Source organism: Martes martes, assembly GCF_963455335.1.
Source record: "Martes martes genome assembly, chromosome: 10".
NCBI classification, from domain to species: domain Eukaryota; kingdom Metazoa; phylum Chordata; class Mammalia; order Carnivora; family Mustelidae; genus Martes; species Martes martes.
Window position 1 is genome coordinate 31402567 of NC_137898.1, and position 26432 is coordinate 31428998.

Consider the following 26432-nt stretch of genomic DNA (forward strand, 5'->3'; position numbering starts at 1 on the left):
TGGCCCATATTCTTCAAAAAATATCAGTGTCATAAAAGGTAAGGCCTGTCCCAGGTTAAAGGATGACAACTCAATGTCATACATGAGCCTGGATCAGGTCCTGCACCAAAAAAAAAGAGAAGTTTTTCTTCTTCTTCTTTATTTTATTTTATTTTATTTTATTTTATTTTATTTTGTTTTGTTTTATTTTTTAATAAAGCACCTTAGAGGGACAGCTGGCAAACACGGAATGTAAACTATAGATTAGGTAAACTGTGTTCCTTTTCCTTTCCTTGAGTGTGGTCACTGCTGTGGTTATGGTAGAGGCTCTCCTCGTTTTTAGGAAATATGCACTGAACTGTGTGTTTGGAGGGAACGTGCCACAATGTGTACAACCCCCTCTCCAGTAGTTCACGAGTTCTGTGAGTGAATGAAAGTACCTGTGGCGAAGTGTTACCAGCGGATGACTCTGTAGAAAAGATACGCAGGCATCCTTTGTACTGTTCTTGCAGACTTTTCATTAAGTTTGAAAATATTTCAGGGCACCTGGGTGGCTCAGTCGATTAAGCCTCTGCCTTCGGCTCAGGTCATGATCCCATGGTCCTGGGATCGAGGCCCACGTCGGGCTCCCTGCTCAGTGAGGAATCTGCTTCTCCATCTCCCTCTGTCCGTACCCCTGCTCCAGCTCTCTCTCAAAATAAATAGGTAAAATCTTAAAAAAAAAAAAAAAAGTTTGAAAGTATTTCAAGACAAGAAAGTTTTTTTATAAGCGGCAGTGATTAAAAATAATGATAAGGAATTTATTGATTGATGTGAAAACAAATTCATGATATATAATTGAAGACAGCAAGTTGCAGTATGACCTTGATTTTATTCAAAACAAAACAAAAATCTCCTGTTCTAAAGAACAGTCTGGGAAGATGTGTACCAAAATGTCAACTCTGGTCATTGCTGAGTTAGGAAATAAAGGATAATTTAAACGTTTTTCTTTGTGTTTATCTATGTTTTCTATTTTTTTATTAATGTGCATGCATTAATTGCACCATAAAATTAATTATTAAATATTGTGAAGAAACAAATGACAAAAAAAGCTTTAAAGCCATGCCCATGCATGGACTGATGGGGGCCCTCTCAGCTGGGGTACCTACCTTCTTCAGTGACCTCTTTCCTGGCAGAAGCTCGACATGCTGTCAACTTTCAACATCACCCTGTGGTGATTGAAAAGGAAGAACTCTGTATCCCCCACCCTCTGTCTCCTGCAGCTCTACCTTCTCAAGGCAGAGCCTCAGAAAGCCCCTTCTCGTGTACTTGGTATTCTAGATTGCTCTTCTTGTGTTTTCAGTGTTTCCTGCTACCTGGTGGATTTCAGGGAGGTTTTTCAACTGCTTTCTAGTCTCCTGCAATTTCTCCTGATAGCAAGATGCTGGATGTCAGGGCCTTCACTGAGTGCTGTGCATGAGGGAAGTATCACCCACCTCCTTCTAGTTCCACTCGCACCTGCTCTCAGCAGGTGCAGGGCTGATCACTCCATCCCTGGCCTGCTGAGCTTGAGGTCTTGGAAGATGCAGCACTCCCTTTTCGGAGATGCCTTCTTTGGAATCTCTCTCTCCAGGAGCAACTCCAGCAAGGACAAAAAGCACCACAGTTATAACGTTGTTAGTGTGTAGATTAAAAATTTCTCTCTACCCTAGTCTGTCCTGCAGGGCCATCTCTCATGGTTGATTCGGCTTCTGGATGTCCGAAAAAATCAGATCATCATCTACCACATTTACCCTGTAAGACTGTGTTTTCCTGTTAATTGAGCATGATGTCACGGTCTTCTTGTTTTTATTCAAAATGTTTTAATGAATTTGTTACACTTCCTTTGTTTTCTTGTCTTGAATTCTTCATCAGACCCTTTAACGTTCAGTTTCTGAACATAGATTTGGAGATTTTTGCTTGTTATATATTGTATCTCTTGAGACATGCTGGATTTTCTTGTCATTTTGATGCTGATTTACCAGAATGAACTTCCTGCAAGAACACTGTTGCGGAGAAATTGTTCTGCTCTGACAGTAGATGATTGTCATTCGTTTTGCTCAGTTTGGGGACCCAGACGCTGTGGAAATTGCAATGGTGATGATCTGCGGCCCACTGGGTCTGGGCATTTACCTAATGTGAGCCACCGCCAGCTCATTACATCAGCTTCTTAAGGAGATAGGCAACCTGGTTTAGAAGTATCATTTTTATTATTTTTTTTTTTATATTGCCAAGTGACAAGATAAACATAGCAGGGGTAAAGGCTTGCTTAAATATTTGTTCAGGCTCATGTCTTCCTGGACCTTAGTTCTAAGGAATCTTTCTTGTTGCTTTTTTCTTGACATCATTTGTCCTTTAAAATAAAGCCAATATTTCAGCTAGAATTAATCAAACGAAAAACTCAGTATTCTTCAGGTCAAGCCTGTTCAAAATATCCATTTCATCCCTTTGGAAAACAAAACAGCTTACAAGTTTGCAAATGAATTTATTTGCATGGGCATTCCCTTGAGGTTTGGAATAATATTCTTCTTAAAGTACTTGGAAGACTTGGACCTAAAATTACACTCGGCTAGAAAGTGGGATAATAGCCCCAAAGGCTAGAAAGTAGTTGGAGGAGGCCCCGCTCTTGCTGTAGGTGCTGTTACCATCAAACACTGACCTTTGTGAGAGGCGGAAGCCAATCAGCCTGGAAGGCCCAAGTTTGGGTCCTTTGACCCCTCCCTGAATGTCTCTGGAGCCACAACTTTCCGTCTCAGCGCCGGCACCCAGCCCGGTTCTCATCATCCCCTCGTGTCCTCCCTGGTCGCTCTTCACCCACTCTTGCCTTCCCCAGCCTGTTCCCTCGAGGGTTGCACTTGAAATGCAAGTGGGATCATGAGTCTGGTTCCCCTCCTAGAGCACCGCAGTGACTCCTCACTCCGTTAGGGCCGAAATCCAGCTAGTGCACGATTGGGCCCAACCCTCGGCTCCCTGGTCCTCTGCCGCCATGCTCCCCTCCAGCCCTGCGGTCCCTCCTCGGGGCCTCCCCAGCCTCCCTTCCATTCCTTAGAAGCTCTGCGCTCCCGCCTTATTTAATTTTCACAAAAATCCACTCAGGACTGTGTTCTGAGTGTTCATTCCTGTTTTAGAGATGAGAAAAAACCCGAGACTCTGGGACACTGAGTGACTCACTGACACAGCGGCAGGGCCATGAGTCCAACCCCAGTCTCACGATGTTAGCTCTCACCCAGTCTTCTACGTGCAGGCTGTGTGTGGGGGGCATGGCTGACACGGGGACTTGCTTCCGATTAATTTCAATTAGCCCCAGTCTGAAATGGTCCTGTAAAGGCAAGATTCAGATAGGCTCAACTAAAGACAGATTATTTCTAGAAAGACACACAGTGCATTCCTAAGTGTCCGTTCCATCATCTTAATCTTTTAACTTCATATGTACTCACATGTAAGGTATTTTCTCCCAAGTCTAGATTTCTAAATGTCTGTATTTCTCCTTATAGCCACAGGACTTCCTAGCGCCACCGAGGCAGGGACCTCCTTGTACAGAGTCCCAAGAGCTGACACTCCCTTCAGCTGCCCACGTGACGCTCCTTGAGGACTTGGCATGGTCATCAGGTCATGCTGCCAAGATTGTGCTTATTCTTAGTTTCAGGAGTGTGGGATAGACTTTTTGCCAGAATCCTGCTCTGGCATTCCAGGTAACTGACCACAAGCTAAGGCCCATTCTGCTATTTATAGTGAGTGCTGAAAATAGCCTTGTCCCTTTGAAAGGTGTGCCTGTGCCATATGCCCACTGGCCTCCTACCATCTGAAAGATGCTTCCCTCCAGACCTCACATGGCAGCAGGGCTTCTGACACAGACCCAGAAGCACCAGAGTCCGGGGAGATGCCGGTGTGGGGCCTCTGCACAGGGCTCAGGGTAGAACTGAGTTACGGACTCAAGGAGGCAGGAGCTTAGGAAGAGGGGAATGAGGTAAGACTGAAACCAGCTGTTGGAGTGGGGTACAGAGTCCAGGTAGAAACATGAGCATGGCTGGTCTCATCCTGAGCCATGAATAGAGCAAAGACCCACCAGTCCTTACCCCTGGGCTGGGACTTAGTCTGGGTGTGAAGGGTTAATGGACCCAGCTGAAAGGGCTGGGGTGACCAGTCGAGTGTAGGCAGACCATGTTCCTTTCTAGCTGCACGCAGGGAAACAGCCTACTTCATCTCTCTGATCCGTTTTCTTATCCAAAGCGGTGGGCCCAGAGGAGCCACTGCTATGCTAGCTGTGTGCATCAGAATGCCCTAGAAGCATGTCAGAATCAGGATGCTGGAACCCTCCTTGCAGACTGGTTCTGCAGGGGGGTCCGGGAGGATCCTGGGGATCTGGAGGTTTCCCAGGTTCCCTAGGAGACTCTGGTCCACACCAGTGTGGGAGAGCCCCTGTACTAGATGGACATGAGGGGTCTTCCCGAACAGCCCCGTGTTCTGAAGTTTGCCCGTCGACAGTAAGAGAGAACAGATGGTAGGCATTGGCCTCACACAGTAGTCAGGCAGCGTCAGAGTCAGACACTTCATCAGTTGCTCGCTGCACCCCAAGAAATCACCAGTCGGGAGCTTCCCCTAAGCCAGTTTTTCATGTGTGTGTTGACCCACTTCTACTTTCTCTCCTAGGCGACCCCTCCCTCTCCCATGGCTTAATTACTGTCTCTCCCAGAGGTCACAAACGGGGGGTCAGAAAGACAAACGTGGGCTGGCCACACATGAATTTTATTTAGTCTGCCCAATATTTTTTTTAAAGTCTGCAGCGGTGTGGGGTCAGCCTGGGTATTTACTTCCCGGCTCCCCACAGGCCCACCACACCCAAGTGTGTTACACGCATCCAGAGTCGTGGCTTTCCGTTCCCTGCCTAGACCCCGATTTTAGATTTAATGCAGCATCTCAGCTCCTGTCCCCAGACCCAGCCTCTTTCTGAGCATCAGGCACATATAGCCACATGCCTTTTGAGACAGAATCCAGCTGTGTACTTAATGGGAGACCTGGCCTGTAGTGCAGGGCAGGGTAAACATGAGTGATGTTATTATCCTGACTCTGCACCTCCTCTCTGGGTCTTGTGGGCACCTCGGCTCCACCTACAGTGTTAAAAACAGAGCCCAGCACTTTCCTCACCTTCACCCCCGGCCTCTCCGTGTTCCCTCTTTCCACAAATGAATCACCAGAAAGTGTGTAAGACTGGAAGCCATCCTGTACCCTTGTGTCTCCCTCGATGGAACTGGACGTCAGACCTTGTGCAAAATCTCTTTTGGTTCCATTCTGTTTCCTCCATCTCACGACCACCATCCTAGCTCACGCCACCATCATCTTTGCCAGGACTGTGGTAAAGTTGCTGGATTATTCTCCTGTGCACATTATTGCCTTGGTCTGACCCATTGCTCACTTCAAAGCCATAGTGCATCTGTCCATCTGTGTTCTAGACATCTGGGGCTTGTGTTATCGCTGGGATGTGCCTACTACCGCCTCTGGCCTCCGGGTCCTCGCACATGCTGTTCCTCTTCCTGGAGGACTCTTCCCCTTACTGTTCACTTGAACAGTTGCTACAGTTTCTTCAGATCCCTCTTCGAAGTCACTTCCTATTAAAGTCTTCCGTGATATGCAGATCAAGTCAGGGCCCCTACTACGAGCTCACCGAGCCCCTGTGCCTTCCCTGGCATGGCACTCCCCACGCAGCAGCCCGACTGCACGCTCTCTGGACCAAGGCTACATGAGAGCAGGAGGGGTCATGGTCTGGCTCGTTCCCTGCTCTCTCTTCCAGGCCTAGCACATGCTTGGAACAGAGAAGTTTGCAAAGTTTGCTGAGGAAAGGGAGAGAATAAGAAGAAGGAGAGTGTGGAAGAGGAACCAGAAAGGAACACAATGAGCACCTCCTTCTTGCCAAAGGGAAGACAAGAGCTGACTCAGCCCACCTCCAACCCCAGTCTCCTAGAGCTGAGCACTTAAGAGAGCAGGAATTCTCTTATTCAGTGCCGTGTCCTCAGTACCTAACAAAGAGTAGGTGTGCCATGGAGGTCATTCTAAGAACTTCTTGACCTAGACGATAGCCCATAGCAGAACCAGTCAGAGAACTACTACTTTTTTTGGTAAATATATATATATTTTTTTTTAATAAAATTCATATTCAGACTTTTTTTAAATAACATTTTTTTCCTTATTTCAAAGGCAAATTGTGTTCATTCTGGAAAATTCACACAAGCCAAAAGAAGAAAAAAGTTAGCCAGAAACTCCCTGGCAGGATAGCTCCTGAAGACTTTTTTGGAGTCCATTCTTCCAAAGCTTTTTCTAGGCCATGAGTATGTCAACCAATAGGTCTTATATGACAAATGAGATCAATTGGTACCTACCGCTCTGTAATCTGATCTTTTCTCACTGGACAGCTTCTATGTCAGCAAATGAACGTTATCTAATGTCCCCATGGGTGACATCAACAGGCACCCAGGGCAGCTGGAACAGGTACTCACCGTGCCCTCCCTGGGTGGGGGCCGATAGTTTGTTTCTGTGGACAGTGACTCAATGAATGACTTTGTAGTCAAGCCTCTATACCACCCCTGATTGTTCCATTACAGTGAATTCTCAAATGCAGTGTTAATTTTCTCAAGAAAAGAAGATAATAAGACAGCGCGGTGAAAATGTTTAGGTCGCAAGTGGGCCTCTTTGGTGGTGGTTGGGGGTAGACTGTAATTCGGCATTATGCTTTTATTTCTGATCCTGTTCAGCTCCCAAATTTATCTCAAGTGCAACCTCATCTCTAAACCTCATCTCATCTAAAAAATAAACAAAGCACAGCCACTGTCCTTTAAAGAGATTATAATCTGATAGCAGAGATGAGAGACATGGTAACCATCTATATAAGAAGTGAGTTTTCACTCCCAATTTAACACAGAAGTTCCTGGCTCTTCACAATAAGAAGCGAGGATAAGATGGAAATGATAACGCTAGTAATAGCTCATGTTTAATGAACACTTACTATGTCCAGGAACCGTTCATGTAGCGCATGGTACTGTGTTAACTGACAGGCACCGCTGACTCTCCCTGCTAGCCCACGGGGTAGGGATTACAGTTATGAACATTCTATTGTTGTGTAAATTGAGGTCCAGGGAGGTGAGCTAACTTGCCCATGTAACTCGGCTAGCGGATGTTGGCCCTTTGAGGCTAGAGCCCTTCACTCTGGAACACACATCCCTGGGCTGGGAGAGAGGGTCATAGGGCCTGAAATAAGCATTGCGATTCAACCTTCTAGATACTGCGGCCTGAGGACCGGCTTGCTGACGTCCCCGATGGTGGGGTTCATGGTGACCAATCAGTGTACCTTCCACACACCCATCGGCTTTCCTCAGGTCCCAGTGGCTGCTTTGGCCGTGGAGAAAGTGGGTCACTCCAGCGTGCATTACCGCCTGGCTCTGTTCCCACCCAAGGCCACCAACCAGCTGCCTTCTGTAAATCACTGCGACCTCAGGGATGGCTTTTTCTTTGGCGACCCCAAGCTGGCCCATTTTGACTCTTTGGCCTGTACCACCGGTTCTTCAGTCCATGTCTTTGTGAATCCAGCCACAAGCAAGCCAACGGGTCTTCCAGAAGACTTCAAGAAGGGCCTGCAGAGGCTAACGAGCCCAGCTTCCGTGTGAATCATCTGTATGTGGCATATCGCCTGTCAGAAAATAAAATTCAGATGATTTTCTAAACGAGTTTTTTGGATTCCATGGCATATCTTTTAATTCTTAAAATGACCGTCAGTTAAAAGCTTTTAGGACAGAGTCCTCTGGCCCCACCAAAGAAGTCAGGCCAGGGGTAGAGAGCTTTACACAGCATCCCCCTGAGCCCTCTCAGCCACCCAGCAGGGCAGGTCCGGCGCTTTCTGCCTTTTTCAGGAGAGGAAAAGGAGGTTTGTAGAGTAGTAGCAATGGGCCTGGAGTCATCCAGTGGGTGAGTCCGTCTGACCCTCGGTCCCCCGGGGGTGCTGTCCACGTGCATCTTTATGGCTAATGTCTTCGCAGCCTGGCCACACACGTCCCTGGTTTGGGATCACTGATCTGACAGGACTCGGTAATAACCATGTGACCTCTATTTTTTTTTTTTTTTAAGATATGAACTTTAAAAAAACAAAACAAAAACCCCCGCCTTTGTTCATTGTCCTTAAACAACAAACAAGCCTCTGACAATTTTCTGATCCACAACCTCAGTCGCTCACTCCTGCCATGGGTAGAGGCCCAGAAGGAAGCACCAATACATCCACTGTCTGCCCTGAACGGTGGGAGGCCCCTGCTGTGGCCGACTAATGAAAATGGTTACCGTGGGCTGCGCGCTGGCTTCCCGAAGTGCTTTACGGGCATTGCCTTGATCGATCCCTCTTCCTCTTCTCGAAGGTAGGAATTACTGTTGCCCTTTCTCCGATGCGGTGGTTGAGTGAACAGAGGGAGTAGCGGAAGGAGTTCTAGTCTAACCTGTGCCTCAGTGCAGAGGAAGGGAAAACCACAAGCTGACTCTTTCTGAGCCTCAGTTTCCTCCTCTGAAAACAAGACCCGGAGTGACAGTTTTCAGTCAGGTCTCTGGGTGTTTTTTTTGAGAATGCAGAGGCTCTTTTGATCTGCTCTCGAATGGAGTTCTGAATCGCTGCCACTTACACACAGAGCTTTGGAATGCTGTCACCGTGATAACAACAGTGCCGAGGGCAAGTCCTTTGTCATTTCATCCAATCAGTTTCCTCTGGTGGTAGGTCCCTCCTGAGAACACTTCACACGGGGAGAGAATGCGAACCAGCCGCCTGGTGTCTGCAGGCCTGGCCTGTCTGACTGCAGCCATGTGACCTGCTGGGAAAGGAAAAACTTTTCTGTGTGTGTCACTTTTCAGTCCTTGTGGTTCCTGCATGTGCCTTATCTCATGCATCTTTGTGACTACTCTGAGACCTGGGTATTATTATTATTATTATTATTATACATGTCAGAACAGGCCTTTCAGGAGGAAGGTGACCTACTGAGATGACAGAACTGTGTAGCAGAGCTGGAACTCAATCCAGCCAGGCCTCTGGACCTGTCTTTCCATGCTGCCAGCTCTGCGTCTTACCCCAGTGGTCCTGAATTCTCAAATTACCCCATGCATAGCCAGCAGTTTTTAAAATGGTAGGAATATTAGTGGTAGATTCACCAAGAGGCTCTTTAACTGGGGCCAACATAGTGGGGTGATTAAGAGGGTGGGGACCCCCATCAGAAGGGGACCTGGATTGGTATCCTGGCCCTGCCATTTCTAACTAGGAGAACATTCTTTGACATGCGGCACTGTCAGGAGTGACCACACCGGTTTGCCTGTGCTTGACTCTCACCCCCCCTGAGCCCCCACACCACAGCTGCCGTGGACAACTGGCCCAGAGCGGCCTCTTTAAACCACTGAGGTGATAGGGTTGTCTGTTCCCACAGCACAGCCCAGCTTATCTCTCTTTCCTACGAATACTGGCCTCATAGGTTGTGACGAGGGCAGGAGAAATGTGTGGAAGAACTTGGCTTAGTGGCTGGTTATGGCTATTAGTGTAAGAGGAAAGAAATGCTATGTGCTCTCGCTACACAAGCACCTTCAAGGTGGGAAAGTAACCAAGCCTTATATTCATTTTCTTTCCCATGCCTCAGTGGCTAGATGCACACTGTTTTCTTTTTCTTCTTTTTTTTTTTAAGATTTATGTATTTACTTGAGAGAGAGCATGAGTTGGGGAATGAGCAGAGGCAGAGGAAGAGGGGGAGAGAATCCTTAAGCAGACTCCCCATTGATTGTGGGGCCCCACGGGGGGCTCGATCCAACTACCCTGAGATCATGATCTGAGCCAAAGTCGAGTCTGACACTTAACCGACTGAGCCACCCAGCCAGGCACCCCTATTTTTCTATCTTATATGAGAAAAATGACAGAGGTACTGAAAACACATGGGATGCCGGGATGCCTCCTACCTAGGGTATGAGGCACTGAGTATCTTGAGGGTACATTGAGCCAGCTCGGACTGTGGAACTGGCCCAAATTGAGAGTGCAGGTGGATTCTGTGCAAAGAGCTCCAAGTTCATGTAAACTGCAGGAGTTTAAGGACCGATGACACAGTCTTTCCCCTGCCCAAGTTTTTAATACTTCAGCGTGAGCCAAAGCAGTGAACATTACAGTGCTCATTGGTTTTTAGTGGGAAATTCTAGCATTATAAACTTGTTTTAAGACTCCAGAGAGAGCCAAATCCTAGTTGCATATACTTGGGAGGAAGCCAGATTTTATTATAAAGGTGGCAGAATCAATCTAGAAAGACTTTTAAAAACATCCAGTCAGCCATCCACCACTTAACTCCGCAAAATATTTTTGTTGGGTGGCTAACAAGTAGCCGCGTTGCTCTTGTTTGCTGGGCCCCTCTGAGCAGACAGGATTCATGCCTTTGCTAACAAGAAACAACTACAACAATCCATGCAGGTGAAGAAAACCTCCAGGTGTTGCTGATTTCCTAACTACATTTTTTGTTACACTCGAATTCATTCAAAAACCTATAGTAAGAGACAGGCAGTACGAAATGTGTGTTCATGTTTTGCTTGGACAGATTTTGGCTCCTAGCAATTAATGCTTTCAGTCACATTAAGCATATAAATAATGCTTTGTGACACTACATTATTTCCCATTACAGATCAATTTTGTAGCATTTGTCCATAATCCGACTTGAAATGTTACCTAGGAACAAAATATGTTTTCCTTGCAACAGTCAGACCCTATTAGAAATCTAAGGCTTTACAAATCACCATGTTAACAGTTATGTCCCCTAGCTAAGGTTTTCGTTCTTTAAATAGTGTTAAATTCAGCCCCAGAAGCACTAGTCTCTGTGAGGGTTCTCTTCTTATGTGCACTGACTTGAAAGGAAAAATTTAGTGTTCAAAATATATTTAACATCTTACTATGCATAACTTCATAAATCAACCAGCAATCCCTTTTGGGGTAAAAATAATGTTAGCACCTTTTAAAAGTGTTATGCTTCTAATTAGGTTACAAGATATTATTTTCTCATTTTCCAAAAGACAGGTTTTCATTACCAAAAAGAAAAAGAAAAAAAAAAGGTGTCAGCCTCTTTCTGGGTAAGAGGAGTTATTCTCATTCCCGGACCATATAATCATACACCGTGGGTGAGCAAAGAAATAAAGGGGATATGTATCAGCTCTGAAAGTTGGAGCAGTAAGGCTTAGTGCTACCTGGTGGAGATCTGGAGCCAGGAGCACCTGGGTTTGAGTCCAGCCCTGCCATTTAATCATTGTGGAGTCAGGCAAATTACTTAACTTCTCATTCAGCAAATGTGAGCTATTTTTTAATTATTTACACACTTTTCCCCCATGAAGAACATTCTCTCTGATGAAAGCTAACAACCTCTCATCCATTCAGTGGGTAATTGCAGAGTACCTATTATAGATTAGGCTCTCCTCCTTTTGGTCCTGGACAATGGCAGTAGATAAGACAGACCAGCATTGCTCTCCCATTGCCTTTTGGGGAAGATGGACAGTATACAAACAAGAAAACATCAAATGGTACAGTTGGCTGCAGGTGCCCCCCCCCAAAAAAAACCAGGTCTACCTCCTAACCCCTGGAACCTGTGAATGTGACCTTAACTTGGAAAAACAGTCTTTGCAGATTTAAGTAAGGATCTTGAGATAAGAGCGTTAGCATGCTGGATTATCAAGGTGGACCCTACATCCAATGACAAGTGTCCTTGTAAGTCACACAGAGGAGATAGAAAAGGCCATGAGATGGAGGCAAAGAGGGGGGTGATGAGCCACAGCCAGTGAACACCTGGGGCCACCAGAATCTGAAAGCAGATTCTGAAATCTGAATCCTTCCCAAGAGCACCCCAGGGAGTGTGGCCTTGCCTACACCTTTGTTTCAGACTCTGGCCTCAAGAACTGGGAAAGACTTTAGTTTCTGTTGTTGTAAGCCTCCCTCTTTGTGGTAATTTGGACATCAACCCTAGGATACAGTGGCTTAAATGGCAATGTGTACCAAGAAGAGAACAGGGAAATGAGACAAAATATAAACAGGGACTCAAATGGGAACACCATAGATGATGGAGCGTGGGAGAACCCATTGTGGAGGCACCATCTGAGTTCCCTGAGGACGTGGGAGATGGGTGTTCTGAATCTCCGGGGCAGCAAGTGCGAAAGGCTCAAGCTGGGAATGACCTTGCTGTGCTGGAGGACTAGAAAGTCAGTGGCTATGGGAGGTGGAAGGGAGAGTGGTAGGGAGATGCTGATATAGGAAGGGACCAGAGCCTGTAAGGCCCTGCAGGCCTTGAAACCTGTCTCAGAGAGACTTACAGTTACAATGACTCGCAAATGCCCCTACTAGCAGAGAAAGAAGGAAGTTATGCATTTGTTACATAGGTAAATGTGAGCATATTCTAAACATTTTTGTAGTCGGATTACAAGCCGAGCCTTTATCATCTTAATTAATGTAATCCCATCCCACTGTTAATTCTTTTTTTTTTTTTTTTTAAAGATTTTATTTATTTATTTGTCAGAGAGAGAGAGAGCGAGCACAGGCAGACAGAGTGGCAGAGGGAGAAGCAGGCTCCCTGCGGAGCAAGGAGCCCGATGTGGGACTCGATCCCAGGACGCTGGGATCATGACCTGAGCCGAAGGCAGCCGCTTAACCAACTGAGCCACCCAGGCGTCCCCCCACTGTTAATTCTATATGAACAAGAATGTCACAAATAGTACATCAGAGGTCAAACACCACAGCACACAGTAGAAAATCCTCAGTGGGATCCTTTATTTTGTTCACTATTTATAAGGTGAAATTTCAACCTTTAAGAGCTGTTTTCTACCAGTTCAGCCGATGGCTTGGAACACCACCTTTTCCTAATTCCCTGGTGTAGCAGTCCCCAGGGCATGTCCAAGGGTTGCAGATTCCCCAGGACCAGGGGGAGTAGGTTCCAAGGCTCCACGATGCCAGCCTCCCCAGGATCCCACCGCCTCATTCCTGTCGGCGATCAGCGAGGAAACGGATTGTACTACTGTTCACTTTTTCAAAGCTCAGACCTACGTCATTTACATCTCAAGAAAATGTTCTCAAGTATAATAAAGTGTTCATCATTTTCCTGGAGTTCTTCGAATGCCTAACATTCATTTCTTCCCTACCGCTAAACTTCCTTTCTTTTTCACATTATCTTTCTTGATTGCTGCTTATGGTAAAAACAAACAAAAAACACCAGAAAGATATGGATTTGTTGTGCACATTAGCAGGTCTGTACAGAAAAATGCACAGAGGTTTTATATACCATTTACAATGATAGCTCAGAGTATAAGGTCAAGAAGGAAGAATCGAGAATATTAGACGTGCTCTGAAATAAGCCTGCAGAGGGGGACACCACTGTAGCTTCACCAGACGTTTCCCTCACCAGCTGTTCAACAGTGGCAGACCCAAAAACTGTGCAGTTAAAATACACAGCAGTCGCTCCATGTACTGCCCCCAAGCCCCCCAACTTCTGAACCTGGGGCTCTTTCACATTCTCTTGCCCTTTCATTTATGTTTAACGGAAAAAGCTAACAAATCATGTTTTAGCAACTATCCCCATAGAGTGTCGTGACTGACCAAGATTTTAATGTGTTTAGGAGAAGTCTTACTGAAACGAGCGCGATGACTGTTTTCCAGGAAATAGTGAGTGAAAAATCATTTTAACCCCAATCTGAGGTCAGAAACTTGCTTTTTGGGGGTCCCCAACTGCTGTAAGCAAGACAACTGTAGCAACCCTCCAAGACAATGAGAGAAAGCCTGTGACAGTCTGCTGTATGTGCTATGGGGAGGAGGTATCAAAGTTCATCGTGGTTTTTTGTGAGATCTTCCCCGTAATTGGTAGCCTGGCTCCCGACGAACATGTTCCAGTTCTCCAATATCTCCTCTTTAGTTAGCTTTTCATCCTGCGAGAGAGAGGAAAGACCTCTGTCACAGAAGTTCTGGTAACTCTGAGGAACGGTTCAGCGTGAAACTCCCCTAATTTCATGGATTCTCAACATTTAAAATAGTGCATGTCATAATTAAGAGAAGCTGCCAGGCACCCCCTTCACCCACCGTCACCACCCTGCAAAAACCAGACCGCGGTGAGAATCTGGTTACGTCCACAAGTAGTGCTGGTTTTCCCTAAACAGGCCCCAAAGAAGAGATCCACTCCCCTTTTATGGTTTGACTACAGAACTCTCCTGTCTCCCAAGAATGTGGAGCAGAGATCAAACTGGGAAGAGGCAGGGCTTCTTTCTAAATCTTGTTTATTTATGTGGATATTTATCAAAAGATACTCAAGGGCTGGGCGTCCGAGCCAGCAGGACGAGCTTGCTTGGAGATGTCTGGGACGTCATGGGATGGGCACCCTTGTGCCTGACACGTTACAGATGTTTGCTAAGAGTCTGCCGACCCGACGGATCGAATGAACAAACCGGTCCTCGGACAACTCAGGGTACACCTCTGAAATCCATGCCCAGCCCACAGCCAAGGAAGTGACGGTTTCTGCCATCCTTAGGGGAGGGAATTAAGTATGTGGCCCTTAGCGGACTATCCAGGACTGTCTGGGCCTCGAATGAGTTCACCGTGGGTTATCACGGTATTGGCTTAAGCTCCCAAGTCTCTAATGTAGGGCAAATATGAGAGAAGTCGATAAGGACCCGGCTGCGTGGGCCATGGGCCAATGCTATCACCAAAGAAGCAAACAGAACCCATCTTGTGTAAACGGTCTCCCTTCAAGGAATGATTCCAGGAGAACGTGAACTACCTTGTCTTTGTCTGATTCATACACCAGGTGCCGGGCCTCGGCCTGAGCATGGTCGTAGTCCTGAGGGAGGATCCAGTGGCGAATCTCATCTTTGTCCAACTTCCCGTCCTTGTTCAGATCCCGGAACTCATTAAACTGCTCCCGTTCGGAGAGAACCCAGTCTGGCTCGGGGCCGTTCTCCTCGTGGGAAAACATATCCGCTGGAAGGGAAGGTGGTTCTTGGTTAGCAGGACAAGCGGGAAGGCAAGTCAAGGAAAACCTGAGCTGCTGAGGTTTTGGAAAGATGATGACCCATTAGGCCCCTCACCCAAATGTCTGGCGGGCAGTTTCCGGAGGATAATGACGTAGTGAATGAGCCGCCGTGCAGGTCGCCTCATGGAACAGAAAGAATGGAGCTCAGGGGCCAGAAGATGAATCCTGGCTCGTGCCTTAGTTCAGGGACCGGGATCATGTTACTTAATTCAGTGAGTCTTAAGCTGCCTTGTCTGTAACTTGGAGGTAGTGATTTACAAATCAGAGTTTCTATGAAGATTAAGAGGATCCTTTCCGTGAAAAAAACTCTACAAGCCAAACTGGCACTATATGGGTGAAAAAACAGTAATAAAGACCAACATCAAGCACTTCCTGTGGTCCAGATAGTATATATAAAATACTTTACACATTTTTTTTTGTTTAACTTTCATAATAATCCTAGAAGTAGGTGCTTTTACTGTTCCCATTTTATAGATGAAAACACTGAGGTACAGCCTTAACCCAAGGACCCACAGCTAGTATGAGCTCGAGGCTACATGGGAACAGGGCCACTCTGCCCCCACCCCTGGTCTCAACCACTTATTCCTATTGTTGTTTGTATCATCTCCAAAGGGCTTCCCCGGAGATCATTTTATTTCATCCTTATAACAATTCTGTAAGATGAATCATTATATTTTATGAAATGACTGGGAAAGGAAAAAAAAAATCTAGGTACATTGCTTGCTAAGTCACTAGCTCTCCTTGGAAAAGACAGATACCCTGTGGGCAGTTTTCTCTTTGATGGAGACACAGCTTGGAAATGACAAGTGGTAGAGAGAGCGGGTAGTGAATGAAGGAAAAAGAGAGGCAAGGCCCTTGGTTCTGCTATAAGGCAGAGCCACACCTGACACTGCCGACTGTTTTGGAGCAAGGCTGTCACATTTATTAGCTAACTTGGGCTTCATCAAGTCCCGCAAGCGTGTGTGCTGTGTATTCCCATTTTCTGGATGAGGAAACTGAGGCTTATCAGTATGACGTGACTGCCAAAGGGTTGCACAGCTACTAAGTGGAGAAGCCAGGACTCCCAAGCCCAGTGCTCTTCCCACCGCACCAGATCACCACCGGTTTTCTGCTCACTCCCAGCAGAAAACAAGGCTCCTCTGTAAATGAAGTCACTTGCTGGACAAGTCCACACATCGGGCCTCCCCTCTGCCTGCGAGCCGCTCAGAATTGTGTTTTCAAGCACCATGCCCCGCACCTCCCTCCGTCCCTCCCTCCCCGGTGTCAAGAATGGAGTGTTTCTTTCAGGCAGAGCCCCTCAGAGTTTTGCCCCTGACTTTGAACCGGTTCAATGCAGAGTTCAGGAGGGCCAGAAGAGCACACACTTTTAATCAAAAGTGCGACATGGCTTGTTTCAACGCGTCAGCCTTTTCTGTCTAATTCCATCACCACCGTCAAGGCGAGGCGTCCACAGCTGAGCTGTGCCTCGCTTGCACCCCGAGCACGGGGAAGGCTCCGCGGCTCGCGCCCACGAGGGGCCTGTCAGTATGTTATTCTCCGGAGGTAGTGCCACCGAGATCACTTTAATTACCACGCTGAGAGTGACCTGTCTGTTACACACACCCGCGGACAGCACTCGGGCCTTCCGATCAACGATCACTTCTGCTTAGAAGAAACTTTGCTCGTCATTACGGAAGGCACGATTCTCCGGCCTGGGGTGGCCAAGCAATGCAACCACAGACCAGGGACCACAACGTGCGCGTTGGTCTCGTGCCGAAAGGTAATTAACTGCCTCTATTAACGGTGGGCACGAAGATTATATGCATCCCATCCCTCAGATGACTTTCCAGCATTTACTTTATCAACACTTGGGAGTACTAGAGTTGCCAGGGGAGGGCACCTGCTTTAGGGAGCCCTGTACCAGAGCACCCATGTGACCGTGGTGAGGGTCAAATGGAAAGTTCCTAGTGGCCTGCCCCAGTCCTCTAGGCTGGGAGGCCTACCGGCTGCTCGGAAGGGCTCTAACCGGCAAGGCAGCTTCTGACCCGGCTGCATGAGTTTGACTCCCACTCCCGCAGCGCCCAGTACCCGACAAACCCACTTCTTGACGCTTCAGTGGAAACCACCGGAGCAAAAGACGGACTGCGGTACTCCCAATGAAAGCATCAAAAACCAGAGGTACAGGATGATCAAGCATGGGGCAGCTGTGCCCTCTGTACAAGGAGTCACCTCTCTAAGGAGGAGGCCCTTTCTGCAGACGCCTGGGCCAGTAAACAGTCGCATTCATCCCGGCTCTACCTGCTCAGTACCTCGAGAACCCACGGACCCACCGTCTGACTTTGGGATCTTTCCCCTGACCCAGTCTGCTCTGGCCTCACTGGAAATCTGTGGGATCTCCACACCCATTTTGCAAAGGTAAAACCAAACAGGGGAGTGGGGCCACCTCTCGGAGCCGTGGGGCCTGCTATTGGCCCCTGTGTGAGGTCTCCTAAGTGCTTCCCAGATGCTGTATCCTGGGACTGGTGTGACAAGTCCCTCTCCAGTGGGAGGGCATAGGAGTGACAACTTCAGACTTGCAGCTGTTGCTAAAAGACACGTGTACGGAAAGGAGTTTGAGATGTGGGTGGAGTAATGGTGCCCCATGGCATGTCCGAGGATGGCCTAGCAAGACCCCAGGCCACACTTACCAATATACTCATCTTGATCCACAAACCCATCCCCATTCTTGTCAATGTCCTCCAGGGTTTCCTAGGAAGCAAAGGGCAATAGAGAAGGCGAGTTGGAGGCGTGCTCTAAGCAAATCTGAGAATTCTACCTACTGTCCTCCTCTGTCTGGCTTTTATGGCCGAAAATGCTTGGAAACTTTTGGCTCACCTCCTTATCTCCCAGGGCAGTAGTTTCTTATCTGTGAAAAATAGGCAGTGGCTTCTGTTAGTCCTTCTTCTTCCCCCAACTTTAAGAGGAGAACACTCCTTCAAATGCAAATATAAGTAAAAGCCCAGAGGGACTCCGATTTTTATCAAGAAGCTTTGCCAGGCCAACCATGCCCACCATCCAGCCAAATCATCCCCTGGGGTACTGTGAGGAACCCAGCTTGAGAACCACTGGACTGGGTAATCACAAATAGTAGATTCCAGGGCTGAGTGGATGATGCAGACTAAGTGGATGTCATAAAAATATGAAACAATAGGCAATTAAGATGTAAAAGTCTATTATACTTTTGGACGTATATGTGCTACACTTAGTGCATTTGACTTCTTAATTAGGTTTATTGCTCGGGTGAGTAATTACATGACCTTCCTTTGTCAGATGCATCCTGGGCTGAAGCGAACAGCCAACCTGAGAGCAGGGAGCCAGTCCAGAGGCACGTAATGCACTTATGGACAATTCCCCCATCTTCACGGTCCCCTGGCAAAATAGCTATCCCCACATGGATGGTGGGTGGTAGAAAGAAATGATTCTGAGAGCCACTGCCCAGTCCTTGGTGTCACGGTGATCACGAGAGGGAAGCACAAAGCAAGAGGGGACCCCATCCACCAGCTGGGCAACTAAAACAGTCCAGAGCTAATTACGAACAACAAACTCTAGCTCCTTGTTTCCCAGCATCGAAGCAGTTAGAAATGGCCTGGGCACCTGCCCAAGAAATAGGTGATGGCATTTATTTTACCGTCACGGAAAATGAAGACGTTTGGGACCCCACCAGACACTATGGAATGCACAGCCACCCCCCAGAGCCTTGGTCAGACCCACGTACCCTCCCAAGCCCCACTCCTAAGAGAAGCCTCCTTCCAGCCAGTTTTAAATTCCCCTGTGGTTTAACAATCACTAATTCCCTTTCAGGGTCTTTTTCTAGTTCCCGCAAGGCTGAAAAATGGGACAGAGACTAGCTGGTGGATCACTGAACCCGTCTGTTCTTTCCTGGCATACACCAAAAACTCTATCTCCCTGCCTCGTCCTATCCAGAAGGAGCCCGTGGAAGGTAAAAGGGAGGGACAGTCTTGGCCACAAGAGTAACAGCAGATGGTTGCCTTCTCTTCATTCCCTTTCTTTTCCTTTGTGTCTCCCGGCTGGTTGTTCCAGGATGACCAGGAAGCCACGAGATGGGAGAGTGTCTGGGTGTAAGGTGTCTGGGTATCTGACGGTACTTGAGGAAGCGCCCAGAAGGCTCACATGACTCGGACCATCTGCACAGGGCTTGGTAGAAGCAAAAATAATCTTTGTTTCCCACGGCTGGGATGGGGGCTGTTTGTTACAGCAGCGAGGCGGCCCTGACTAATCTATCAGGTAGACAAGTGTTCCCAACGTAGTCCCCTTCAGAGTTCTTTTCCAACTCCCGTCCGGCCGACAAACGCGCTCTCTTTGCAAGAAGGGACAAGCTTTCGGTACCAATTTAGCTCTGGTCTTTTCCCAGCTCAGGTTCTTTAATGATCTTACCAAAACCACAATTTCCTTCATATGCTCAAACTCCTCGGGGTGCAGAAAGGCGGTGAACTCCTCCCGAGTAGCTGTCTGGTCACCGTCGAGGTCTGCGGCCTTGAACCTTCTCTCATCACGTGGCAGCATCTTTTTAAAGGTGTGATGATCTGAAGTATCCTGAAACTCTGCGGGGTTTCCTGCGGGATGTGTGCAGAAATGTCTGAGCTGGGCTGCTATGGAAAGCATTTCCTTCCAGATCACTCATCCTTCATGCTCAAACGGTACACACAGGACAAAAGGTCCCAAATTCACTGAGGTCTTTGAAACATTTCAGAATGCCTTTATCTGTCCCTTCATTCCCTCCCCTGCAATAATCCAGGTCCTAGCAGTTTATTGGGGGCATTTTAGCAAGTGGTTAAGAGTGCTGGCTTTAGGCCACATGGTCATACTTTTCTTTGCAGAACCCTGCTTTCATATCATTGTTTGATCTAGAACACACACAGGCTCCCCAGTACCCACGACATTCTGTCGAAGTGTTTCTGTCTGGCTCTTAAGATCTCTTTAACCTAGTGATGAGTGTGTGCATCTCCAGCTCTCCTCAGACCTATCTCCTAGCTCTCTCTCCCATGCACCCAGTGGGGCCGCACACTGTGCCTGCACACATCCCTCTATCATTCCCCACAAACAAGCATGTCTTCTATCCAAACCCTGTCCACTGCTGAATACACTCCTGTCCCTTTGCTTCCCCAGCTGACCCACCTTCCCCTCTTGTCTCTCTCCAAATATATATCCATTCTTCAAGGCCCAACTCCCAGGCCACCCTCCCCCAGGAAGCCTTCCCTGAGGGCTCCAGCCGTCTTTGGTATCTGAAACTAGGCAGCATTTTGGAACTGTCCCACAGACACACTTCATCTCTACTCTGTTCTCTTTGTTCTTTATGCCTCTGAGATCGTAAGCTCGGATTGGGCAGGAACCGAAGTCACATCTCACGACCCTGAAATGACAGCCTGAACCCGAGTCAAGATTCGGATGCTTAACCAAGTAAGCCACCCAGGCTAAGTCACTCGTTATTGGGCCCTGGACCCCTCCCACTACTACTCACCACCTACAGCTTCAGTCAGAGTAAGCAGCTCTATACATTCTTACTAAGCAGAGGAGGGTGCTACACAAGGAGGTTCTGCTTAGGGGGTTGTGACATCTCCCCGAGACAACAGATGTGTCGAGAGAGAGGACAGGCTCCAGCAGGAAGCTTGTTCTGAGGGCCCCAGCTGTGCAAGAACTCAGGCAGCACCTCTTACCTAGGTAGTAACCATAGGTGGCTTGTTTGTACTCTTCCCAGGAAATCTTATCATCTTTGTCCCGATCATAATCCTTCCAGACTTTGGCAACATTATCATAGATGTATCTTTTCTGCACTCGTTTGATCCAGGTTTTCAGCTCCTCAGTGGTAACAAAGCTGTCCCCATCACTGTCAATCCGATCAACAATCTTCCTGTAGTTAAAAAAAAAAAGCCAACACCAAACCCACAAGTCTATTATCAAGACTTAACATGATCCTGATCCAGAAAAAGATCAAACACCATAGAATCTAAAATGCATAAACAACTGAAATAAAATCAATGATCCGATCATGCTGGGAGGTATCTTAAAGTTCATCTTTTCTGAAGATAATACGCCTCTCCCGACCCAGTGCCAATGGCAGACACGACCAGGGTGGGCCATGGCCTCTGTCCTGATAAACCCAGATGTGCCTCAGAATCCTTCTCAACACAGTGCCCTGCAGCTGGACAACTGATTAGAGCTGATTTGTAAGATGAAACCTAGCAGTCCTCTCCAGGTGCATTCTGACTCCCTCGCTTTAGAGTGATGGAACCGAGGCTGAGGGAAATGAGATGACTTTTCCGAGATCGCACAGCTAGTATGTGCTATGACCGGGTAACCGGGCTCTAGGGCCAGTGCAAACAAACAAACAACAACAACTTGAAGCTTAAAGCAGGAGACCAGACCTTGTCAGTCAAAGCCCAAGACGTCAGGGGTGAAAGAGCGTTCATGGCATGGAAACTATTCAAGAAACTTGACCAGCTGAGCACCCGCAGGAGCCCAAACCCCTGTCTTCAGGGTGCAGGTGCCTCGGTCCAGTGGTGTCTCCTGTTCCACAGCTGGCCTTCGGTCCAGCGACTGCACGCGAGACTCTACTGAGGTACCCCAAGCCCGAGTCCACAGCAAACTTCAGGTCGGGAACTCCCCAGTGGCCACCTCTAGGCCCGAGGGTCCCAAGCGAAGGAAGCTGTCCCTGTGGGGAACTTCAAGGACACCCACAAGGTATTTCTAATGCTTAAAAAAGTCTGACTCTAGTCGTCCGTCCACCTGGGATGGGGTCACCCAGGCTAATTAGCGATTTGGTTCTTTGCTTTGCGCTGCAGCCTGTCACCTCACTGGTAAAACTTTCTTACCATCAACTGAAGTTCTGACTGACAGTTACTCTTTGATTAATTAGAAATGGGGGATGAATTCATTAGTACGCGTACAGTCTCCATCGCCTACCCGAGTCTGGGTAGCAGAGCTGCTCTTCTTAACTCAGGAAAACGTAAGCACTCCCAACAGCTTCCAGGGGGCCCCGCCTCAGCGGCCATTTTAACAGGTCTCAAGACTGACAAAGCCTCGAGACTTCCTTCCAGGGAATCACAGCCCCTCGGGGTCTCAGTTTCCCTGACTATAAATTGGAACACCTGTTTCACAAGCGATGTTGTGGCGAAGAAAGGAGAGAATGTGTGCCTGGCCTCACTAAGGACAGTCATCTAGATCACAGGAGGATAGAGAACTCAACCGACACCCAGCGAGGAACAGAGCGAGCAGAGACCCCCAGCAGGGCCTCGGGCAAACCTGGAGATGTGCTGCCGCCACCTGCAAGGCTGCCCATCTCCACTCCAGACGCTGCCTAACAGGTGGGAATAAAAGTCGACCGTGTCAAGAGAAACTAGAAATCAGGGTCTGTACGTGACATCACTTGGATGGTACTTTACGTTTTCTCCAAGACCGTGCCGCATGTCTGTGACTGCATGTGGCCCGTGGGCCTCTACTTTGCAGCTCCCCAGCCTATGTGTCCCCAGTGGCTTTAGGACGGTCCCCTTTTCGAATCTAACATCAGGCGGTGATTGCCCGGATCCAGCCACACTCCCCCTTCAGCAGCCCAAACTCAGTGGGGGCAGGGGACAGGGAGGGGGCTGTTCCTGCTCCAGTCTGTCCCAGACGGCACCCCCCGCTCCCAAGCCCTCCCCTCTAGCCTAGATTTACCTGACGAATGAGTGGTGTGTCCAGTCCCCATCCGGTGGTTCAGGCTGCAGACCGGCTATCCTGGGTTCCCTCCTCTTCCCCATCCCCACGCGAAGCCAAGAGCAAGCACGCACAGTTCTACCTCCCACATGTGTCTGGATTCACCCTCTCCTGCCCTCGGGACTGGCTGGGCCTGCTTCAGGCCCTCATGGCCACTCACTCCCCTGTCCCTGGTTTCTCCATCCGTGCCTCGGTTATGTTCTCTGTCCTGCTGCTGGTCTCACGTTCCTAAAAAGTTTTGGGGATGCTGACGTTTTGATCGTGTACAGAGTATCGTCCGGTCTCCACCTCACAGAGATCCTTTCTGCTCTGCCCTGTCCCACCACTCCTCACCCCCAGAACAGGTCTCAACACCTTTGCAAGCAGGTGGTTTTTGCTTCAGGAAAGCATCGCTCTGCTGGTACCCCTGGCAAGCTCCGAGCCATCCCGCTGGTTCTGATCAGATGGAGTCCCCAGGCCCCTAGGCCCATCTGGAACCTGCAGCCCTAGGGGCTCCTTCTCCCGATTGTGGTCACCATGGTTTGTACGCGGCACCATCACAGCAGTTACGCGCAGTGTCTGCTTGTGTCTCTCTCCTCTACTCTTGACGGTAAGGACTTGGAGGCCTAGCGCACAAGGTCTTAACTTTGTATCTGCCTGGTACCTAACACAGTGCCTGGCACACAGCAGCCATTCAAACGTTTGCTGCATGACTAAATGAGTGACATGGGGGTATGCACACAGGGACCAAATGCAGACCGACCACCTGCACTAGTTCTCGCCACTAGGCTTGCCTGTCATGATGAAGGCGCTAAAACTGGAAGCTGTTAGGACAGCAAACTACAGAGTTCCCTACTCTCCATCCCAAAACCTGTCCTCCTGCTCTCTGGTGGCAATGCTGCAAATGGCGGCCTCTCAGGGTCCCAGAAGAAATCAGTTACCAAGTGCTTCAAAGCAATACAATAGACGGAACTCATCAATGGCCCCCATTGTTAAGTGCCAGACAAGAAGAGAAACTACTTCTCTGCAGAATAAAAGGTGATTGTTTGGGGATGACTTTGAAGTTCAAAGATCTTTTTATCTTAGAAGGCAGCTGGTGCACCTACACAATAGGTATAATTTAGCCTCCTATTTTAATCGAGCACATTGGCCTTTGGTAGCCCTGGCAGCACAGAGATGGCTGTGTTCTTTTTCATGCAGCAGGACAAGAAGATCCACCACCCCCAGGAAGCAAGTTCCGGGAGGCCTGGTGCCCAGTGGGCCAGGCTAACAGGAGCCCCCACCCCACCCCAACACACACACCAGAGCAGCCCTGCCTCCACCTGGGACCAGGTCTTGGGGCTGACTGCTCTGTGGAAGGGTTCCCAGATACCTTTGCACAAGCCCAACGGTATCCCCAGGGGACCTAGAGAGAGACTGCAGTAATGTACCAAAGTTTTGTGTTCCAGGTTTGGCTCCTGATTCAACTGGCTTCACCAGCGAAATCCACAATCTGCCACCACACCCTCCAGCTTTTTGCCCTCGTTGCCAAAGGACTGGGTGCCTCCACAGACAACTGCGGGAAACATAAACTGGGGGACCAGTTTCCACTCTCACTTCCCACTGCCTATCCCCTAATGCCCCTTCTCTTGACAGGATCTTTATACTCGTATTTCTGCTATTCCTACTATTAGCCGCATGGCAAGAACATCTCTGCCCCCGCCCAGGAACTCCCGGCCAGGAATCAAGCCTCTCGTTCATCTGCCCCTAAATCTTTTATCCATTTCTGTTCATCCTGGAGACCTTCTTAGCAGTGCCACAAACCCTAAACCCCGGGGAATGGCGGGGGGGTGGGGTTGAAGAGGGAAACTGGGAGGGTGGGGAAGAGCTCATGTCACTAAAATGCCACGGTGCACAAACTCTTTTGTACACCCTCCGCCCTCCCTTCTGATGCAACCGAGGGTAGGGGGCGGGCCCTGACCGCCTTGGCTCCCGCGGCCGCTGCCACGTTCTTGCCTCCCCGCGGGAAGCCACCCCGGCCCGGGCGCGGTGGCGGTCTCCACGCCGCGGTCCCGGCACCCCCGGGCAACTCCGCGCGAGCCCGCCGGCCGTGCCCGCCGGTCCCCGCCCTCCGACCGCGCACCCGATTTCGCTTTCGCTTTGCGGCGCGAGTCCCGCGTGGCGGCCGCCCCGGTGTCCCCACGGGCACCTGCGACGCCCCCGAGCGCGGCCCGGACCGCGGCCTCACCCCAGCCTCTCCTTGCTCTCCTCCGAGGTGAGCTGGTCGAAGGTCTTGGAGTCCTCTTTGCCCAGGAAGGCCTCGTGGTCGTACTGGAAGCTCTGGTTGTCCTCGGGCGGCCGTTCGCCCAGCTCCGAGTCGGGCCGCACCACGCGCTCCTTGCGCACGGTGGGCTTGGCCCGCAGCGCCCGGGGCGCCAGCGCCAGCGCCAGCAGCAGCCCCAGGGCGAGCCCCAGGAGGCGGTCGCGGCCGCCACGCGCCATCGTCAGGGCAGGAGAGCGGCCCGCGGGGAGGCACCGAGCGAGCGAGGAGGACGGCGACTCGGAGTGGGGGCTCCCAGCGCTGCGGCGGCGGCGGCGGCGGCGGCGGGGGAGGGGACGGGCCCGCCCCGCGCCGGAGAGAAGGGGCGCGCCCCGGGCCGCGGGCAGGGAAGCTTCGGGCAGCCCGGCTCACGCGCCCATTGGCCGCCGGACTGCGGGGGGAGGCCGGGGCAGCCGAGCCACGTCGCCAGCCCGGGTGGTGGGCGCGGGGCTCGGGTTTCGCCTCGGCCCCTCCCAGCGATCTGGTTGCGAGGGGCGGGCCCAGGCGTACTGGGCTGGGGACTGGAGGGCTTTTAGGAAGACCAGCAAGAAGTTCTTTGTCAAGCAACAGATGTTCGGGATAAAATTCCCTCTTCCTTCTCCCAGTTCCGGAGAATGAACGGAGGGAGGGAGGGAGGCGCTGCCCCTCCCCAACTTCCAGCGGGGCGCCGGAATCCCAGCCCTGGACCCCGTCCCAAGATTTGCTCCTACACCAAATTCAACCCCACTTACCCAAACTTGGGAGTCTGGTTACAAACACAAGAGACTGGAAAGAAACCAGGGTGGCCGAGATCCCCTAGAAACAAGGGTCGCAAACCCAAGTGTCGAAGAGGGCCAAGCAAGTGGCTTCAGTATGACCGGGGCCAACTAAACTGAGCAGTCCTGCGCGTTCCAGCTGCCACGAGTGCAAGGCCCCAAACTGGGAGATAGTTACGCTTCCCAAAAGAAATCAGAATTTCAGATGTCCCATGTTTTCACTTCTGAACGATGGCACCTCATTTTACAAAACACTGAGTGATTTAAACAAATCTTGTCTGTACATTAAATGCAGAGTAATGCTACCGACATTGAGAAGCTCTGCAGAACTTTGTGCAATCATGGAAATGCTCTCCATCTGGGCTGTCCCCTGGTGGTTATTGAGCACTTCGTGTGTAGCTACTGTTACTAAGGCTTTGCAATTTTAATTTAAATTTAGACTTAAATAGCTACATATGGCTAGTGGCTGTCATATTGGACCATTTGGGTCTAGGGCAATGATTCTGAGTCACAGCCTTTTGAGACTCATTGAAATCCATGGGCCTCCTTCCAGAAAAATGCACATACAGCTATTGGCAGGAATGGTTGATAAAAGTGTCAGGAGATTCGTCGATCTTCTGAAGCCCAACTGATGAGCCT

The 26432-nt window shown here is 49.3% G+C and overlaps 2 protein-coding genes across 3 annotated transcripts in view; one reads left to right on the forward strand and one right to left on the reverse strand.

Moving 5' to 3' along the window:
* The window catches only part of LOC308350479 (uncharacterized protein), a 177554-nt gene extending 169842 nt beyond the window's left edge, over positions 1-7712 (forward strand). For both annotated transcript variants that reach the window (XM_080815793.1, XM_080815792.1), the window contains exon 3: positions 7268-7712. In XM_080815793.1, the coding sequence (XP_080671919.1) occupies positions 7268-7652 (385 nt within the window). In that variant the 3' untranslated portion in view covers positions 7653-7712. The remainder of the gene's footprint in view (positions 1-7267) is intronic.
* A 4798-nt stretch (positions 7713-12510) lies between these two features.
* RCN1 (reticulocalbin 1) lies at positions 12511-25503 on the reverse strand. Its single transcript, XM_080815794.1, has 6 exons — positions 24967-25503; positions 20726-20919; positions 19446-19624; positions 17699-17759; positions 14781-14980; positions 12511-13935 (listed from the first exon to the last, which is right to left on the reverse strand). Exons 1-6 carry the CDS (start codon positions 25218-25220, stop codon positions 13828-13830), a joined length of 996 nt encoding a protein of 331 aa, XP_080671920.1. The 5' UTR covers positions 25221-25503; the 3' UTR covers positions 12511-13827.
* Positions 25504-26432: the final 929 nt, after the last annotated feature.

Bases quoted from the DNA above. Each gene is read 5' to 3' on its own strand.
- RCN1 (XM_080815794.1), bottom strand. From the start codon at position 25,220: ATGGCGCGTGGCGGCCGCGACCGCCTCCTGGGGCTCGCCCTGGGGCTG. The intron at 20,920-24,966 runs GTGAGGCCGCGG...TTTTAACTACAG, and splicing joins GAGAGCAAGGAGAGGCTGGG to GAAGATTGTTGATCGGATTG. The intron at 17,760-19,445 runs GTAAGATCATTA...TTTGCTTCCTAG, and splicing joins TGAAGGAAATTGTGGTTTTG to GAAACCCTGGAGGACATTGA.